This window comes from Drosophila hydei, unplaced genomic scaffold (assembly GCF_003285905.1).
Source record: "Drosophila hydei strain 15085-1641.00,03,60 unplaced genomic scaffold, DhydRS2 tig00000063-arrow-pilon, whole genome shotgun sequence".
Classification (NCBI taxonomy): Eukaryota; Metazoa; Arthropoda; class Insecta; order Diptera; family Drosophilidae; genus Drosophila; species Drosophila hydei.
Window position 1 is genome coordinate 5,083,292 of NW_022045657.1, and position 19,996 is coordinate 5,103,287.

At 44.4% G+C, this 19,996-nt stretch overlaps 3 protein-coding genes across 3 annotated transcripts; 2 read left to right on the forward strand and 1 right to left on the reverse strand.

Annotated features, from left to right (window-relative positions):
* Positions 1 to 34: 34 nt before the first annotated feature.
* LOC111593595 (protein RRP5 homolog) lies at positions 35 to 4,676 on the forward strand. Its single transcript, XM_023306452.2, has 5 exons — positions 35 to 196; positions 255 to 2,524; positions 2,585 to 4,092; positions 4,258 to 4,423; positions 4,497 to 4,676. Exons 1-5 carry the CDS (start codon positions 116 to 118, stop codon positions 4,663 to 4,665), a joined length of 4,194 nt encoding a protein of 1,397 aa, XP_023162220.2. The 5' UTR covers positions 35 to 115; the 3' UTR covers positions 4,666 to 4,676.
* Positions 4,677 to 5,235: 559 nt separating this feature from the next.
* On the reverse strand, positions 5,236 to 15,455 carry LOC111593597 (bromodomain and WD repeat-containing protein 3). Its single transcript, XM_023306454.2, has 15 exons — positions 15,317 to 15,455; positions 15,022 to 15,080; positions 14,871 to 14,900; positions 14,395 to 14,454; positions 13,542 to 13,788; positions 12,672 to 13,479; positions 12,511 to 12,607; positions 12,132 to 12,446; positions 10,026 to 12,074; positions 9,353 to 9,612; positions 9,104 to 9,268; positions 8,768 to 9,041; positions 6,590 to 7,768; positions 6,328 to 6,523; positions 5,236 to 6,265 (listed from the first exon to the last, which is right to left on the reverse strand). Exons 1-15 carry the CDS (start codon positions 15,441 to 15,443, stop codon positions 5,253 to 5,255), a joined length of 6,879 nt encoding a protein of 2,292 aa, XP_023162222.2. The 5' UTR covers positions 15,444 to 15,455; the 3' UTR covers positions 5,236 to 5,252.
* A 94-nt stretch (positions 15,456 to 15,549) lies between these two features.
* On the forward strand, positions 15,550 to 19,815 carry LOC111593596 (zinc finger CCCH domain-containing protein 14). Its single transcript, XM_023306453.2, has 5 exons — positions 15,550 to 15,752; positions 15,838 to 16,063; positions 16,121 to 18,544; positions 19,164 to 19,433; positions 19,499 to 19,815. The coding sequence occupies exons 1-5, from the start codon at positions 15,711 to 15,713 to the stop codon at positions 19,723 to 19,725; spliced, it is 3,189 nt and encodes a 1,062-aa protein (XP_023162221.2). The 5' UTR covers positions 15,550 to 15,710; the 3' UTR covers positions 19,726 to 19,815.
* Positions 19,816 to 19,996: the final 181 nt, after the last annotated feature.

Here is a 19,996-nt window from a genome sequence, read left to right on the forward strand (position 1 = left end):
AAAGAACATTTTGCAGCACTGCTATTGCATTTGTATTTAAGGAGTCCAGCACGTGTACGGGGCACGTTGCGGTGTTTCGTTTAAAATATTTAACGCTTGCAACAACTTATTTGCAATGGTTTCAAATGAGAAAAGTTTTCCGCGCGGCGGAATTGCAAATTTACAAGCAAATGCCGACAGTAGCACATCAAATCTCGTAAGTAGTATTGGAAAAAATAGTTGCAAACATAATAGCTGACACTCACGACTTGCAGATTTTTGGTGCTACACAACGAAAGATTAAGAAAGCACCAAAACCAAAAGACAAACAAGTTGATGTCGAGCACAGCGACCAGTTGCAAGCATTCTCCGCGGAAACACTCACATATGACACACTCCAGGAGCATATGCTCGTGATGGGCGTTGTGAAAGCCACAGACGCCACCTCGTTACAGATTGCGCTGCCCGGTCGAATGACAGCACGCGTTTTAGTCGCCGATATATCTGATGCTTATGGACGTGTTGCCCAATCATATATGGATGGAGAAAGCAGTGAATACCACGATCTCACTGCGCTGTTCAGCGTTGGTCAGATTGTTTATGGACGCGCTATAAAAACATCTAAATCGGAAAATAATCGCAAGTCGTTGCTATTAACTCTTAAGCCGGGTGAAGTGAACAGTAGTTTGCACCATGCCAACATCAAGAAAGGCTTTATTTTCGTTGGTGCCATCGAAGAAATCCAGGAACACGGCTGTGTAATTGAAACTGGCATTGAAGGCTTGCAGGCGTTTGTACCTATCACAGATGCAGCACAAAAGCACCACATCGGTCAGTTAATCTTTTTGAAAGTCAAGTCTATTCAACATAATGCCGCGAAAAGTACCTGCCAATGTGTGAACTTGGAGCAGGATAAATTAAAGATTAAGAGTCAGAACGAAACAAATCTCGACTACATACTACCTGGCAGTATTGTCAAGTTCAAGGTGGCAAAACATCTTAAGAATGGACTGGAAGGGAACATCATGAACGAGGCTTTCAGGGGATACGTGAATGAACATCACTTGGCCGAGGCTCTACAATCGCCACAGGACTACGAACTTAACGAAGAGTATCTGGCTCGTGTGCTTTATGTGATGCCTCTAACAAAGCTGGTATACTTAACGTTTAATTTAGATATAACTGTTACAACGCAACAGCCGGAATTGGATGGCGAAGAGCTGCTGAAAAAGGGCAGCATTGTGGAGAAGGCACGTGTGTTGCGCCATGGCACAGGCGGAATTGTGATGCTGCTCAATCACAAGCATAAAGGACTCATTTCGTACGGTTCCATTAAATCGAATTGCAAGGGTAACTACGACCAGGACGTTGTGCTAGCCAAGTACAGCAGCAAGAGCAAACACAAGGTGCGTGTGCTGGGTTATGATGTCATTGAGTCTCTTTACTATTGCACCGATGATCCCAATGTGGTAAATGAGAAAATGTACACGCTAGAGGATATTCAAGCTGGTGACATTGTTTCAGCGCGCATTGTCAAGCCAGAGCTTAAAATTGGCGGCTACAGTGTTAAAATAGGAAAAGTAAACGGAATCATTGAGCAGCTGCATTTGGTACCGAATACACGCTACGAAGTGGGACAACGCCTGCGCTGCCGTGTCTTAGATATTTCGCTGGACCGAAAGATTTGCTATTTGAGCAATCGCAGCGAGTATCTAAGCAAGGGCATAAAACTTTTGAGTTCTCTCGAATCAGCGCAGCCTGGTCACATCTTTACGGGCACTGTGATCAAGTGTGAGGCCACCTACGTGTTGGTCAAGTTCTGTGGTGGCATTAAGGGAGTTCTTCACAAGCAGCGCCTAAACGAATTGATGGAGACCACCTTTTTCGTAGGCCAGACTACAAAGTTTCGCATTGCTGGACGCAACAACGAACAAGTTCTTCTAACATTGCCTGAGGACAAGTTTCAGCTGGGTGAAATAATTCCCATTGAAGTGACGAATACATTAGATGCTGGTTTGGAAATTAAAATCACCTATGCTATCGATGATCAGGATGCATCGATGACTGGTGATGAGGACAATACAGAGGAGTTTGTTGGCCTGCTGCCACTTCGTTTACTTTCTGACTATGTGGACTTACAGGAAGCACAAAAACGCATTCATCCCGTTGGCAACCACACCGAAGCAGCCTGCATCATGCAGAATATTTTCAGTTTACGTGATGTGCCGTATTTCAGTGAAAATCTAACTAAAGATTGGCAGACCGTGCAGGTGGGCGATGTGCTGCGCGCCCATGTTAAGCATGCGGACGAACAGGTGCTGGAGCTACTGCTGCCCGTGCGCAATTACAACAAACTGGTTAAATTGCACGTGAAGATGCTGTGCTTGCGAACCGTGCGTGATAAGCCGATTATGCTGGCGCCTGATCAACTACTATATGTAAAGGTGATCAGCAAGGAGTCGGAAACTAAAACATTGACTGTGTCCGCCAAACTTACAGATGTGTGGAGTGGCCAGCTGTCTGAGACAGCCAAACTACTGGAGACGTAAGTTAGACATATTTTAATTATTTTTATTTTTATATTTACTGCATAATATGCTTTCAGTTATCTTGAGGAAGTCGCACAGATACGAAAATCATTGAAACGGATGGAGGCACCAATTGCCAAATTCAAAATGGGAGAGAAAGTCAATGTTGTCTTTAAGGGCATTGATTCGGCGACTAACAACTGGGTCTATAATGTGGAGAATGCAAAAACAATAAGTGCAATGATGATTTCCAGCTTGGCAGGTACAGCAACAGCGCCTCAGCTAGGCAGTAAACAGGAGGCCGTCATCTTGTGGATCGATTATGCAAACGATTTATTGCTAATAAGCAACAAGAAGGTGGATATTGAGCACATCAGTAGCAGCAAGGCGCTACCTCAAAATTTTATTGCCAAATCCGGCATGAAGGCCAAAGTTTTGCTTAAACTTGATAGCATTATGGTATGCTCCCTAAAGAAGGGTACCAGCAATCCGCTGATACTTTGTCCGATACGCCTGCATCCCAACGACATGGAAAACTCCGCCAGTGCTTGTGTACGCCAGGGCGACTTCTGTAATGTTGCATTTATACACGACAAGCTGCCTATTGCCGTGCCAGAGACCGTGTGGAAGCTTTGGAAGGGGGTTAAACGTATTGCTGTCGAAGCTGAAGAGGCTCCCGTAAAGCCCAAGAAGATGAAGATAGAAAATAACGTTACAGGCAAACCAAGTCAACAGAAAGTTACAAATGGTAAAAAAACTGAAAGTGAATCGAAGCCGCTAGTGAATGGAAACCAAAAGAGGGGCCAGCTTTTCTTTGAAGACAAGAAACCATCAAAGGCAAATACGTACAAATCCAGTCCATCAAATGAGAAGGCAACCAAGGTACGTTTGCCAGGCATCTCGAGCTTCTGGGACACAGACCTCAACGCATTGAATAACAAGCGTCAAGGAGAAACATCCAGTGACGAAGATGACGACAATGCAACTGGTGTGGCCGAGGCAAGCTCTAGCAAGAAAAAACGACTTAGCGCCAAGGAAAAGGCAAAGGCTGAGGTCAAGGAAGAACAACGCTTGCGCGAAATCGAAGAACGAAATGCAGATCCCAACCAACGTCCAGAAACAATTGATCAGTTCGAACGTCTAGTACTAGCAGAACCCAATAGCAGCAAGTCTTGGATTCAGTACATGTCTTTCCTGCTGTCAAACACCGAAATAGACAAAGCTCGCGACATTGCACGGCGTGCTATAAAAACGATAGCGTTCCGGGAAACCAAAGAGCTTCGTAATATATGGATGGCACTTATTAACTTGGAACTTAGTTACAACTCGTCAAATTTTGATGATGTGCTAAAGGAAGCACTTAGTCATACAGATCCACTTGAAACATACCTAAATCTCGTCGAAGTACTGAAGTCGCACAACCTTAGGGAGCGCCTGGTCAACACATTAAATGTCATACTGCGGAAGTTTAGGACTGACATGCAAGTCTGGCGTGTGGCTGCTGATGCCTACTTCTGGCTGGGAATGGCGGATCGGGTGCAGCCAACATTGCAGCGTGCACTCAGTGTTCTACCCAAAAATCAACGTAAGTTTCAAACAGCGTTTAACTGCATGTCTGAGGCAAAATGTCCTTCATTTAACATCCAACTAAACATTCACTTTTGAAATTTTTAATTTAAAGTCTGATGGACCGTTTCTTAAGCATAATCACCAGCAATTTATATCATTTAAAAATAATTGTTTTCTGCAGACATTAATTGCATCGTGGCCTTTGCGAAACTATATGCGCAAAACAATGATAATGCCATGGCACAAACATTACTGGATGACATTGTCACCTCGTATCCGAAGCGAATTGATATATGGGTATTATACGTAGACATGCTGATCAAATGTGAACTGATTGAGTCCGCACGGTATGAAATTATTTTAATTATTAATGATTTTATTATTAATGATTTTTCTACCTTGTCTCAATCCCATTTATAGAAATTTGCTCGAACGTGCAGTACTCCAAAAGTTGCAGCCGGATAAAATGCTCGTTATCTACAAGAAGTTTTTGGACTTTGAGATGAAGCACGGAACGGAAGCCAATGCGGCTAGGGTTAAACAACTAGCCGAGCAATACGTCCAGAGTCAAAATAAATCGTTTAAATAGGCTAAATAACGAATTGGATCCACTTTTCCGAATTAACTGAACTGTAGGTTTAAAAAACATTAGTGCAGCATACCACACTATAATGAAACTGCATGGTAATTAAAGTAGATCTGTTTTTTTGTTGATACTTTATTCTAACATCTATTTTAAATGAAGTGTGTGATTCTTGGATGCTAATTTTTTAAATATATGTATATTATATATATAGAAATACATACAGTTGGTTGCTGCAACACCCACAGCGCAACTACATGAAAATATGTAGCAGCAGTCTGGAGAGCGTGCCGCCGGAAAAAATAATTAAAAATTTTAAACAATGCATGAAGGTTTTGGGACTTGTGTTATATATAGTGAATATGGTTACACATGAGAACACGATTTCCTTAAGTCTAGTCTGGGGGTGGGGGCTTACTAGCGGGCGTGGATGGCGGTACACAGGACACCTGACGTGTTACAATGACAATGAATTACTCTTACACATTAATCAATAATAAGAAGCAAATGATAGAAAATGTAATTTGCTCATGCAATTATAATTAGTTTATACATAAAACAGTCTTGAGCGCAGCGCAGCTGAAGGCCCAACTTTAATCCTTAAATATGCCACGTGCTTTTGCTGATATCTTACGCACACGTCCCCGGCTGCTGACGCTCACCAGTTGTTCGTCACTGTCTACTGTGCTACTGCCGTCGCCATCCTCTAGGTGGGGCTGTTGCTCGCGTTCTTGGGAGCTATTATTGTTGGTCGCGGCTTGAGCATCGCCGTTGCGGATACGCTTTCGCTGGCTGTGTCCCTCTTGTTGATCTTCCTCATCTGATTGCTCATTATAACGCGGACGTTTCTGATTGCGACCGCTGCGCTGATTACTACGAAGACGATTGGGGCGCCCACGCGGAGCCTCATAATCATCATCATCGTCATCATTGGCAGACTGATCGGAAGGTGCACGACCACGACGACGTTGTCGCTGTTCGCGTCCCTGCGTTACAGTCGCTGCTGATGAAGATGAGGTTTTAGTTTTACGCCGTGTTCGTCCATTGCTGGGTGATACATAGCTGGTTAGAGGCTGATTGTCTTCAGAGTCTGTGGCAGTTGGTTCATTATCATCATCATCATCGTTGCTACCCTGAGAGCTGGAACCACCATCAGTGCCTTCGTCAGAGGCAGCGGCCTCCTCTTCTTCAGGCAGCTCTGCGGCTTGTGCCTCTTCTTCACTCTGGGAATGCTCCTGACTGGTACGGGCGCGTAGTCGACGTGTTGTTGCATTGTTTGTTGTAGAGGTGGGACGTCTGGGATTTGACATAAGAGACAGTAGACGTGAGTTGTTTAGCGGATCGATGCTTGTGTCCAGTTCATCCGCATTACGCTGATGACGCGACAACACGCGTCGAGGTGCGCGAGAAGCCGCCGCTGACTCATTGCCTAAATAGTTATGGTCATGCGCAGCCATTGCTGGTTCCTGCTGAGTGGAGCTACTAGTTGTTGATGTGGCATGCGATCGCGTCATATGCGTGCTAAGTGGCACTGACGGTAAACGTCGGCGCAACGTCAACGGATGCGGAGCTGGTGTGCTAGTTTTTGCTGGTCCAGTGGCAGTTTCTGCAAACGATAAACACAAAATAGTATAATTATAATAGCATTTGAGATCTTTCGAAACTCACTTTGCTGGTTATTGGCCAAGGGCTCATTATCACTGTCATCGTCATCTTCGCTCTCCGCGGCAGCAGTTACAACGGTATTGCGATTTGTACGCAGCTGCCGTGATGACGTGGCAGTAGCAGAGGCACCTGCTTGACCTAAGGCAGCCCGACTAGTCGACGGCAAGTCGTCCTTAGTGGGCGTGGGCGTGGGTAGAATCTGATAGGCGGGAATAGTGAATTATTATTTATTCATATGACTTGTGATTTGTTTTACGAGACATACCTCTTCAGCCTCTTCGCTTTCATCGTCCTCCTCTTCTTCTTCGATATCACTGCCACGCGCCCAATCCATCAGTGCACGTTTTGCACTCTGCCTTGTGGGTCGCCCGACTGGGCCATGAGAATCTGTATCTGAATCAATGATACGACCATTGCGAACGGGCAAATGATAGCTGTGATCATTTTCAGCAGCATTCTGTGATCGGGCGCCATTGGCACGCGTATTTCGTGAGGGACTCTCAACGCTGGAACCCGCCGAAGCTGCGGCAGCACTGGTGCTTGGCCCATTTCCAACGGTCGTTGAACTCTTGCTCTTTGCTGGCCGACCTTTTTTTCTGGGTGCCTGACTGTCCTGAGTGCTATCATCTGGATGGGAATGGGATGCTGTGGTATGATTTTCTTCTTCGGAGCTGCCAAGCAAACGGCGTGTGCGACGGGTTTGGGCTGCAGCCGCCCCACGACTTCCACCAGGTTGCTGACCGTCCTGATCCGAACGATGTCTTTTGTTGTTGTGTCTTCGCTTGCTGTTCACCTTACGCTTGTTACCACCTCCTGCACGGCCTCGGCCTCGCCGCTCATTTGGATTATAGCTTTCTTCAGAATCGTTGGCATTGGTCTCATCATCACTGACATTCTGGCGCGCTGGTCGTCCGCGACGGCGACGTGCCTGCTGCGGTGAGCTGCCATTGGAGTGCGCTTCATCATCCTCATTTTCATCGCTGGAGGCATCCGATGTCGTTTCCTCCTCCTCTTCTTCCTCATCGCTGTCCGAATTACTGCTACTCTCATGGCGGCGCTGCTGCGGGTTAGACGACGATGATGTAACACGATTGGAGCTAGAAATTGCGGTACTAGCAGCTACGCCATTGCGACGCCTATTGCCACGCTGCGGGCCACGCGGAGCTTGTTGCTGTGCCACGCTGTCATCATCATCATCATCGTCGTCATCATCCTCATCCTCCTCGCTTGTGTGTGCTGGTAATCGTCTGGCAGCACCTGATGGTTTCTGTGTACGCCGTGTGGCACGATCCGGTGGTGTTCGTTTGCTAGGGCTGCTGGAGCCACGTCCACTGCTGCCCGATTTGTTCTTGTTGGCGCGTCTACGAGCCGCCTTCCAGCTGCTTACCACCGTTTTAATATGCGACTCGAAGAGCGCACTTAAACGAAGAGTCATTGCATAGATCTGCAATAAAAATTCGATTTATCCCATTAGTAAGAGGAACTCTGAAGCTGAATGGGTTCAATAGGTGTTGAGTTGTGCTGAAATAGTAGCCCAAGAGCAACCTTACCGCTAGATTATCCTATTTAAGTTGATTGTCACGGATCGTCATTCATTTGGTTTAGTTCGAAATATTTGATGGGTTTTGATTGATTCGAGTGATTCGATTGATGGTTTATGAGTTGGGTGGTGGTTAATTTGAAGTTTGAAGGCATGTCAACAAATTGCAAAAGAAACGTTAAGAAGAGATGAGCTGGTGTGTGAGATTGTGGAGTGTTTAGCAGTGCGGGAAATTGGAGAAATAACGAAATACAATTGGGCTTCCACTTTTTGCAAAAACCAATATTAAATCAAATTTTAAGAACTTAAGAACATAATGAAGAATTCAAATTTGTATATATAGGCATTGTGTAAGGGGTCGGTCAAATAGAAAACCATTCTTAAATATCGTTTAAGAATCGATCAACCAAAGTAAAATGACAAAAACGAAAAATCTCGTATGTAAAACTTATAAAAGTTTGGTCAGCATAAAGCGAATATTTTTCTGTAGGGATCTTCGTTTTCGGCTAATCATTAAATACAATGATTATATTATTTAGGGAACGTATTTCATTAAATTTAGGAAAAACCAGATTTAAAGAAAGGTTTAGAAAGGACAGTTTAAGTAGTGTATTAGAATATTCTATTATTTTCTAAAACTAATAAAAAAAAATAGTAAAAATAAAAAAATTTGAATTTTGCATACATTTTTTTTTTAAATTTAAACTACTCAAATTTTGAAATTTGGAAAAGTATTTGTTCGGCTTATTAACGATTGTATTAACCATTAAAAGGCAGTGGCAATAAAGCAATAAAATCACAATTATATTAACGCCAATGACAATAGCGATTGATACGCATTTGGCATTGGTTTGGAATAAATGACGATCTGCAGCAGTACCCAGATCCGGCCAGAGGACTCACCCGTGAGCGTTTATTGGTGTTATAGTTCTTGGAATTGAGGAATATGAGGCGCACATCCTTGGCAAAATCTAATGGATCATCGTAATTGCCGCCCAGCAGATCCTCTTTGACTGTCCGCAGGTCCATCGGTGTGGCAATGATTTCCAAATAATCGGGAAATTCAATAGTATCGACGGGCTCGCGGAATGGCAGTGAATCTGGCCTCTGCCACATCAGATCCAACAGCTGCCGGCAGTCGGAGCGCCAATCGCCATCTGAGCGTATACGATTCGAGCTGCATAAACAGTATATTTTAATAACATTTTATTACATTTCTGGCTCTATTTGGTTTCTTACCGTCGTGTCGATGAAACCCGCTGACGGGCAGCTGCTGCTGAAGTGGTTGGACCGGTGCTGGTCGATGGTACAACATCTGAATCAGCTTCATTCTCCGACTCTGATGAGTGGTAAACGTCAACCAGCTGATGATAAACGGCTGCCACGTCTATCTCATCGGCTTCCCTGTTAGGTTTGAAAAATAAGCAAACGATTAAATTTATTTCGAAAAGAAACAACTTAAATGTCAATAAATTATATATAACTTACCTTATGATACGTAAACAAAGATCAGTCACAATGCGTGCATGCTTCACGATGCTTGTGTGGCGACGATTATACTGCTCCGCATTAGTGGCCAAATACCGGACATCAAACTGAGCCGACGTGATGCGACGGTAGAAGTGATTTTCGAAACGCGACTTGACTGTTGTTAAATCGATGGGATACTCAATTAAATAGGCGTAGTCCGGATATATATTGAGGTCAACTGGCGCCAGAAAGTGTTCCGCTATGGATAGGCGCATCACCTGGAAATTGAATTGGGAAATAATTAAAATGTATTAATTTAATATTATTTTAACATTAAATTTACATTATTCTATAATAAATAGTAGGCAGGGAAAACGGATCGTCTATTTTTGTGTTAATACAATGGTTAGTCTCCATTCGACACTAATACGAAAAACATCGGATAACATTAAAAAATTTTAATTTAATTTTTTAACAGATTCCTTGAATGCAAGATCAGTTCAAAAGACGCTACATTAATCTATGAAAGTAAGGATTGTATAAGGTCAATAAACTCTATTGTTATTTTTGTTTGCAATGCACTGACTAGAAGGAGACGAATCTTGCGATAAATTTATTATCTTAAATTATATTGATCAATAAATATGTTGCTGTGTTTTCTGTTTTTAGAATTATAATTTTGGGCACTTACCTGTTCGAGTCCATTGATTATGCGACGACAAGTGCCGTCTCGATCGCCCCGATGCCACTCCTCGGACTTCGGCTGATATAGAGTGGCGCGTATTTCTTCTGGTAGTACAGGTACAGCGCCGCCCACTTCATCAGGTAGGCGCTGTTCATCAATGGGCTCCATGTCCCAGGGACTCATATATTCGTACTCGCCATTATCCCAGCGTACGCGGAAACACATGAAAAACGAGTCTGGAAAGTCGGCACTGAGTGCATGACGCGACTCAATCTGACCCATCCACCAGCCGTCGCCGATCATGCAGCGGAAGCGATCGCTGATATTCCAGTTGCGCTGCACCGCCAAATCGAAGGTCTGACGCAGTACCAGAAAGTCCAGCACATCAGGCATGTCATGATACTTAATTTTAAATGTAGTGCCCGTCATATTTCCCTCATCATCAATGATGGCCAGCTTCAGGCAGCACAAACGCGGCGGACGAATCTCGTATTTAATGCCAATTACACGCACCAGCTCATGGTCACGTAGCGTACGAAAGTTCCAGGGCTCTGAGCTATGCGATAGTTTATAGACCTTTTTGAGACGCACAGCCTCTAGATAACGCTGATGACCCTGGCGGAAGTAGACAATCTCATCGCCCATTTGAGGATAGTACGGTGCTTTGCGTGGTATTACTTCCGAAAGCCACTCAGCTGGACGGTAAAGCTCTGGAATTTCGCCATTTGGCGCCGTTGGCGGTATTAACACTCGCTTGCGCCCACGCTTTTTGCTGGAGGCAGCTGCATGACCTGGCGTTGCATCATCACTACTGTCATCGGTGATAGTTCGACGACGAGAGAGTGGTTTGCGCTTGGAGCGCTTTGGGGGCTCGAGATTTGGGCCGGGCGTGTCGGCCACCCAGTCTGAATAATCAGAGCTATCTGTGTCTGATTCTTCACTACTATCCTCAAGATTCTCTTCAACATTCGAGTAACTTGTGTCTCCGGAACTGTTGCTGCTATCGTCATCTTCCTCCTCCTCATGTGGGGCGGCCACCGCTGCATCTTCATAGTTGTCTTCCTCCTGACCACGTACAGCACGCGTCCGATAGGCTGGCGGTTGGCCTCCTTGCTGCTGTTGACCGGATTGAGCGCCACGTCTACGTCCAGGCCTTCCACCCCCATTAGATCGTGTATTCCGTTGCCTGCCAACTCCAGCCAAAAGCGCAGAAGCTGCACTGGCCGTATTAATCATGATAGGGCGACGTCGCATTTCACGTTTATATTCTTGCATTTCGTACTGCCCAGCAGAATATATGGTTTGCTTGAGGTTCTGCAGTTGAGCATATTTCATGGGGCGCACGTAAGTACGACGCACAAATTTTAATGGCATTGCTTGTTGTGCAGGTAGGACAGCCAGTAGTGGTTCAGCTTGCAACTGTTCACCCGCTGCTGGCGCCGGTGCTGCTGGCAGTGCTGCGGCCCAACCTTGACGAGGCGCGCCCTCGGCCAACGAACGACGTCCGCCCAACACGTTACCGCGTTGCGGGGTACTACGTGAGGAATTCGAATCGGGCAGTTGATCCTGTCCTTGCCGCATGATAAGTCGCTCGAATGACTGATTCAAAATGTTGCCATCGTTCGCATTCGCGTTATTAACGTTGTTGCCCTGACGATTAGCTAGCGCAGCAATCATGCGATCAATATGCGAATAATTGCCACCTGGTCCATTGCCGCCTGGTCCAATGGCTCCTGCTGCCACACCTCCGACCCCAACAGCAACTGCTGCAGCGGGAGCAGGAGCTGCAGCGTTCGGCGGCGCATTTATATTGTCCTCAATGACAATACCATCGATGCCCACGGTTAAATTGGGTATTAGTTGATCCGTACTGCATCTTTCACGGCCGGGAACATAGCGCTGGTATTTAGTCGGATGGGGATTACCATCAGCATCGACAAGAAATGGTGGGGGCATTAAATGCGGCATTATTTGCGTTTGCTCATCCACTACATGATGATGTGCATCACGTAGCAGCGGACGAAAGTCCGTGTGGAAAAATAGCTCTGTAGGCAACTAAAAAGAAGGGACAGTTAATATAGAACTCATCTTTTAGGTTTCCCTCTCACTTACCAATTTGTACTTTTCTGTGCCAATACCAAGGCCAAAGATTAATATATGGCCATGTGAATCAGTCGCCGCTATCATGGTGCCATCCGGTGACCATTTGGCATCGAATACGCTGCCATGTCCTTGGCCATCGATGTCGTTAAAGAACTGAGCCACGTACACGCCCTGCTCAATATCCCACAGAAACACCTGACCGTCATGGCCTGCCGAAAGCAGCACATGTTCATCCCTTGGATTCGATTCTAGCACATATAGTTCATCCTTGTGGCCCCGAAGCACGCGATGTAGCTTAGCGGATTTTGAATCCCAGATTTTAATCTATTAAACAAAGAATATATATATAGTTGATTTACTAATTATTTCTTTCGGTCAATCTACGCACTGTAAAATCATTGACTGCCGTAATAACATAACGATCAGAGGCATCCCAGGCAACCATTGTAACCTTTAGTTTCTTGCCTTCCTCTGGCTCTGGACAGCTGGAAGAATAATTACATAGATTAACATTAAATCAATTTTCTTTGTTAATATATTTAAGTTTACCTCGGCAGCCTTTCGGTCATGCATAGCTTAATGCTTTTCCACTGTTGCGACTCAAAGGTCCAGATGTGCGCTGTACCATCCTTGCTGCCTGATATGAAACGCAAGCCGCGATGCGACCACTGCACTGAATCGACTGCGTCTGTATAAGCTTCTATTTCCAGTATGCGCTTGGGCCCGTCTTCGGCCATCATGTATACGCGCACATGATGGTCTGCTGAGCCAGCTGCTAAAAACATGCCACCCGGTGAGAAAGTAGTGCACATCATCTGAGCTTGGCCCGGCCTTAACTTTTCATGGTACTGTGTGGGCCTCGGTGCGAAAGTTATCTTTTGGCCACGCGGTGTCGAATACTGCCAGAAGGCAATTGAACCGTCTGTGCTGGTTGTCACCAAATATTTGAGATCGCTGCGTGGCGATGGACAAAAATTAACAGAGGTTATCATGCCCGTATGGGCGGCAAGAACTGCTATCGGTGAAGTTGTTTGCATGTCCCAAACGCGTAAAATGCGATCAACTGAGCCAGCAGCCAACATTGTGTTATCCAAGTTAATTGCAATATCGGTTATTTCGGCGGAGGCTCCGCGCAGCGTAGCCAACAGACGCCCATCCGCCGCAGACCAAATCTTGATAAGCAAATCATCGGCACCAGTGATTATGTAGCGACCAGTGCGATCAAAAAGTACACAATACACCGAGGAAAGGTGGCCAACTGTGCGCCGCAACAGCTTTGTCTTGCGGTAGAGATCTGTGGGCACCAGCAATTTGCGACGAACCAAACCACCATGTTCTCGGCCGTTGATTACTTTGGCTACAAGTTAATAAAAGTATTAATAATTGTTGATTTTCATCGTATTTATTATAGCTACTTACTTAAATTGTGTATGGGCTTTGTGAGCGTTGAGTCTGGCAGTGAAATGCCATGCAGACGTGTGCAATAATCCCGAAGAGTACGATGCCGATATACGGTGTCTTTTGTGCGTAACAAATTTTGACGGCCAGTGCCAAGCAATGAGCTTATTCCTGGGACGCTTGGTGCCAACTCCTTGTCGACTAATGGACCAAGACGACTGCATATTTCTAGCAAATGATTCGGGCCAATATGCGCGTATTTTTGTTCCTACACAAATTTGAAAATTAACGATTTGTCGATATCGATAACTCAACAGTGCGCAGCTGTTCGAGGCGCAAGTACCTATAGCCGTCTTGCTCTAACCTTGACACAGGCATATGGTTACCAACACATAAATACACACAAGCATGCATACATATGCACGTATTTGACTGTGCATGTATTGAAAGCAAGATGTCGGCCATTGGCAGATTGTTATTAAAATTACTATGTAATTGTAATTAATTTATCTAATTTTTCAAAATTTACTACACTCCACTTAAATATGTCATATTTTTAGCGCAATCTCACTTTTTACTTATAACTTATCATTTTTTTGTTACTTTATATTGTTCAATTAATTAATTTATTTATTTAAATAACATTGTTAATTGTTGCATTTAACTAATCTTCATTATTTGCAAAAAAAATATTAGTATAACAAGTGTCTAGTCAATCAATCGATGGCCATGTGACGTCACAAAGCGCACACGCACACATAAACGCAGTCAAACAAAAATTCGAAGACGTAAAATCTGAACACTAATTTCAATTATGCAAGCACAAATCACCAAATTTGACAAATAAACACAACATATCACAACAATAACTCACCAATTCAGCAAATGTCTGTTCATGCTCATTTCCTAGCCAGTCGGTGCGTCGGGGCAGTACCTATGGGTAATGGAAGAAGCGGCATTCAAAATTTGTTATCACTTGCACTTGCTGGGCATCAAAATAATGACGTCGCCGTTGCTGCCGCCACAACCGGGAGCCTACTTTTTACCTACTTTTATTAAGCAGACAAACGACGGTACAGACAGACGGACTTCTCCCGTACTGTCACACCGTTATACGATTCAGTTCAATTTCAGTATAGCTTTGAACTCTGAAATAAGCAGACGGTGTAGGCTGCTGCCGGCTGCGCTACAACAACAACGACGACGACAAAACCAAAACAAAATATATATAAACAAACGCTGCTGAGTTTCTGCATTAAAAATTGCATAGCAGAGGGAAATCCTCAAAGAAAAAAGCATGTCAATTTAATGCGTCACCTCACAACGCCACTCATACACAAATACACTTACCTTCTTTTGCTCTAATTCTTGCACTAGAACCTGAAAATTGAATATTTGGAAATCGGGTTAGTAAAATGTTTGTAAACAAAAGCGAAATTCAAACGAAGAAATTGCGCTCTTTTTGCAGGGCGGCGCTTAACTAAAATGCCCGATCACCAACCTTTGCTGTCTCTTCCAGCGGCCCCGCAGTCAGAAATTTTGAAATTAGGAAGTACAATTCTGCAATAGAAATGGTGGGGTACATATTAAATGCAACAAGTTGTTTGCTAAATGCACATAATTATCATAAAATTGCATTTATTTCTATGCGGCCATTCGCGCAGATTCTGCACTCACACGGGCCCAGGGCACTGAGGCTGAGGCCAGCCAGCCAGCCAGAGGTAGCGTACCTCTTGGCTAGGGCCAAATGGACGCCATATTTGTGCAAATTTATAAAGTTTGACAATACAACGCACCTGGCACTATCACATCATTTAAACTGGGCTGCCTGTTTTCCATTATTACACATTTTATTACGAAATTACAAAAATTGTCGTACTGAAACTCGACTGAAATACTTTTTTCAGCTTCTTCTTCTGTCATACTACGAATTGCCATTCAGGCCACTTCGTTAGGAAAGTCAGTGTGAGCGTTTTTACCCGTTGACCATTCAGTATGTTAAGTAACATGAAAGTAACAATTTGGTATTATTTGACTGTCAAGTTTTGGTCACATTGACTTTGTACTGCAGTTGCTAAAAAATAATATTTCTCGTAGGTTTTTTAATTTTCTCAATGTTGTAACACTTCGGCAAATAGGAGCAAACGCCACATTTAATGCACACAGTGTTTCCCTAGTATAATCGCCAACATGGATTGCAATCTTGGCAGCGAAATTGGGCAGAAGATGCGCGTAAGTTTCATTTTTTCTATTCGCGAAAAATCAATGAACTCGTAATCAACTCTGTTTTATTTCACAATTTAATAAAACACCACAGAGTGCCGTAAAGGCGAAACTGCTCGAATTAGGCACCGGTGGCTCTGCCGGTTTCATAGACGATGAGCTGCCGGACTATGTAATGGTAATGGTAGCCAACAAACGTACCAAGCAGCAAATGAACGCTGAGCTAAATCTATTCCTCGGCGATCAGACGGATCTCTTTGTTACATGGCTGCACGAAGTTCTTCAAAAGCTACAGGAAGTCACATTGCCAGCATCGAGTTGTGAGTTTCCCTCTGAGTTTCATTTTAATAGTGTATTTTAATTTTGGCTTTACTTAGCTAGCGGCAAAAAACGCAAGACACGTCAAGTCGAAGCACCCAAACCTAAAGACAAAGACAAGGATAAGGACAAGGATAAAGATAAAAGAGCCAAAGACAAAAGGGATAAAAGGGCATGTAGAAAATCGGGCGACGATCTGCTCAATACATCGGCTGATGTTACGACAAGATCAGCCGATTCCGTGCCGCCAATCAGCTCCATAACGGACGTTTTTGCCGAGGAACTATTGGAAAAAGCCAAAAAGACGCTTGACATCGATGGCAACCTAAAGGATGAGCTATTGCTCAAAAAGAAAAAACGTAAAGTTGTCGAAGACGATGAGCACCCGCAGTCACAGTCACAGCCACAGCAACAGGCGCAACCAATAGATCTGCAGCAGGCAACAAAAGATTTCGATATACCAACTATATCAGAGATTAGCTCAACTACCACAAGCGGCAATCGGGAGAAGGATATTGCCGAATTAGCGGAAATACAGCGAAAAATCTATGTGGCCAAGCAACATTTGCGTCAAATTGGTGAACTGGACGATGAAAGTGATGAGGGGGAACCCCAACCGCATGTAGAGGATATACTAAGTATACACGAACCGGAAGAATCTGTTGTCAATAACACTACACCAGCTGCAAAAGAAGCCAACTCCAACTCAAACACACGCAGACCAAAGAGTCCCATTGTGTTTAACAGGACGTCCGAACCGGTAGTAGCTAGAGAAAAACCAAAAGCCCAAATTGAAATTGAAGCGCAGCAAAAGTCAAGTGACGAACGTTCAGAGCGTCGCTCGGTGCACGAGCGATTAGGGTGTAAGCCCCTAGTGCCACAACAGCCACTTAAGCCGGATCGTCCGGATCGATCGCGGTCACAAAAAGAGGTCGAGCTTTACGTCCCGGCGCATCGACGCAGCGAGCATAAAAAGGAAGAAAATAAGAAAACAGAGCGTAGCAAGGAACGCAGAGAACGCAACGAAAGGCAGCCAACTCGCCGGCGAGAGCGGGACCGTGAAACTTTACGCAGTCGACGATCGCCCAGTCGCAGCCCAGAGAGCAAATATAAGCACCGAATTGGGTCGCGTGTTATTGTGGCAGTTAATAAGCCTCCCGAGCCATCTGATGATGAGGATTTACTGGAGAAGCCCGTTAATTCAGTTATCAAGATCAAGCCGCGGCCACAAGTTTCGCCACGTCGCCAGGCATGCAAAAATCTGCTACTGCGAGCTGTTGCCGATGCACAACGATCAACTATCTTAGCTAAAACAACGACTTCTTACACATCAGCTGCTGCGACAAAGCAATCAGCTAGCGAAGATGAGCCAGAGATAATCAGCTCTACACTGGGCAAGCGTCGTTCAAATGATTCAACCGGAAGGAGAGCTGGACGAGAACTGTTTCGACACAGCAGAAGGGAGCTAGTGGTGAATGTGCTGCACAGAGATCGCAAGCGAAGGCGGAAGTCGGTCGAGCCACAATCTGAGATTAAGCTGGTGGCAAAGGAGGAGGCTGAAGAGGAGTATGTGCCTAGCTTGAGCGTTGGCGACTATGAGACTTACGTGCCACAGTTGGTTCACAATACAAAGGAAGCGGACATAGATATTGACATGCATGTGGAGAAAAGTACGGTCACCGTTGGTTGCTCATCTCCAACTGTATCGAAAACACAGTTCGTGGTGACACTGAATGGAGACAAATCTATAGGAAATGCCGCTGCTGCAGCGTATCGGAAGCGTCCACGCAAACGTACGCCCTCGCCCCAGGTATCCTCGACCAGTTCGGCAACATTACAATTACTAAGTGTTGAGCCAACTTCAACGACCTGCACTGCGATTTCCTCAACCAACAGCAACAATAGACAAAACAAGTCAAAACGGGCGCGCAGCTCTTCACGGTCATCGCCTTCCACTTCGAGCAACACGCCTCCGCCAAAGCCATCGCGGAGTCTGCGTCGAAGTGAGGTGCTGCGGCAGACGCAGGAAATCAAAAAGATCATCATCAAGAACGACGCTGATGATGATGAGGATGAAGAGCCGGTGCATGCATCACCACGTAAACGCGCAACTAGCAAACGGCTAAGCAGCACCTCCAACCAGGCCGCCTCTTCCTCCAATGACGTTAAAGCGGATTTGAAAGTTCAGCTGGAGGAAAGCAATCGCTCGACGACGCCACCACTTCCACCGAACCTGTTGGACAAACGCAACATTAACCACGAGAAGTCATCAATTGCGCCAGCTACACCGTCGGTAACTATGGAACCGCCCTGTAAGGTAAAGCACACGCCTATTCGTTTCAAGATTAAGCCCGAAGAGGAGCAACAGCAACAGCAGCAGCAAAAGCGTCGCTCGGCCAGTAAAGATCGTGACTCCTCAATTGAGCAACGCCGAATCTCTATACGGAATGCAGAAGATCGGAAGTACGACAATCTGCCCACACGTAAGTCAATAACATTCATAACTATTGTTCTGTTATCCTCAGGAAAATTGTTAAGAAATTCTGTTAATGTAATGTTAAAAAACTAATATGCTTCTTGAAAATTCGGAATAACTAACAGTTCCTTGAAACAGACTGCAGCTTGTTTTTTAGAAAACCAAATTTAAAAAAAAAAACCAAATTTCGGTCGATGATTAAAAAGCGACATCAGTCAGATGCATGAAAAATATGTATAATTTTATGATATTTTCGATGAATGGTCAAAAAACTATTAATATTGCAAGATTCGGTTAATCAACTGGTAATTATTGATGTTTACTGAATAGAATAAAATAAGAAAGAGTTATTTACAGCGGTAACAGGATCGTAATTCTGTTTCAGTCGCATCACGCTCTACTGTTATACAAATGTTAGCCAATGCACTGTAAAGCAACAGTGTGCGAAACTTGGTTGGTTAATCGTACAATGTTAAGTTTTTAACATTTGTTCACACTTAGATATATACGTTTAACAATTTTCTAGCAAGCCAATGCAATTATGTAAATGTAAGCAATATATTTTTTATACATGTGTGTATTCAATGGCCATTAAAAGAACATCTCATTGCTTATGTTTTTCACAGTAAGTGCCGTCAGTGTGGACTCGACTGTTTTAAAGGTGGCAAAGCCGAAGGAGCGCTGCAAGTATCATCCGAACTGCAACAAGCAATTCTGTGAATATTATCACCCGTCGGCGCCATGCAAATCCTTCCCTAACTGCAAATTCGCCGACAAATGCATGTACTCCCATCCTAAATGTAAATTTGACTTGGCTTGCATGAGCATCGATTGCAACTTTGCGCACAGTGGATCGCGTGATCTCAGCCACGTGCAGCTAGTTTTGCCGCCTCTCTGTAAGTGAAATGGGTTAACAATATGCACTTCTATCTTAATGACAATTATATCTTTGTATTGGCAGCGTCGCATGTGATACCTGTGCAAAACTACAAATCGATATCCGCACCGGTGACAGCGACTACGGCAACGACCATGTGCAAATACTATCCGAATTGCACAAAAGTCGGCTGCACCTTCTATCATCCGAAGCCCTGTCGTTACGGCAAGAATTGCATTAATAAGCTCGAATGCATATTCTATCACCCGGAGATGCAAAGCAAATTCAAGTGGGTCGCGTCACTGGGCTAGGGAAGAAGAGCTGGCGCAACTCGAACAGCTCCCTTTCATTAGCATTTACATTTAGAAAACTTCATCATATATTATGATTATCCGAAAGATCTTAATGCCAATATTTGCTTTACTAGGCAATACTCGACTGCATCTTCTATGTAAAGCCAATTTAAATTGGCTGACAAAAACAGTTCGCACAGCTCACTTTCTTTAGCATTTATTATTTAGCAAATTGCATACTATTTTGAGTATCTTTTCTCTCCTATCAACATTTTTCATTAACGAAAAA

Coding starts and splice junctions, on each gene's coding strand:
- LOC111593597 (XM_023306454.2), bottom strand. CDS start 15,443: ATGACAGAAGAAGAAGCTGAAAAAAGTATTTCAGTCGAGTTTCAGTAC. Junction 14,455..14,870: donor AAGAATTAGAGCAAAAGAAG/GTAAGTGTATTT, acceptor CATTACCCATAG/GTACTGCCCCGACGCACCGA. Junction 12,075..12,131: donor GCACAGAAAAGTACAAATTG/GTAAGTGAGAGG, acceptor CCTTCTTTTTAG/TTGCCTACAGAGCTATTTTT.
- LOC111593596 (XM_023306453.2), top strand. CDS start 15,711: ATGGATTGCAATCTTGGCAGCGAAATTGGGCAGAAGATGCGC. Junction 18,545..19,163: donor GTACGACAATCTGCCCACAC/GTAAGTCAATAA, acceptor TGTTTTTCACAG/TAAGTGCCGTCAGTGTGGAC. Junction 19,434..19,498: donor GCTAGTTTTGCCGCCTCTCT/GTAAGTGAAATG, acceptor TTGTATTGGCAG/CGTCGCATGTGATACCTGTG.
- LOC111593595 (XM_023306452.2), top strand. CDS start 116: ATGGTTTCAAATGAGAAAAGTTTTCCGCGCGGCGGAATTGCAAATTTA. Junction 197..254: donor ACAGTAGCACATCAAATCTC/GTAAGTAGTATT, acceptor CACGACTTGCAG/ATTTTTGGTGCTACACAACG. Junction 4,093..4,257: donor TGTTCTACCCAAAAATCAAC/GTAAGTTTCAAA, acceptor TGTTTTCTGCAG/ACATTAATTGCATCGTGGCC.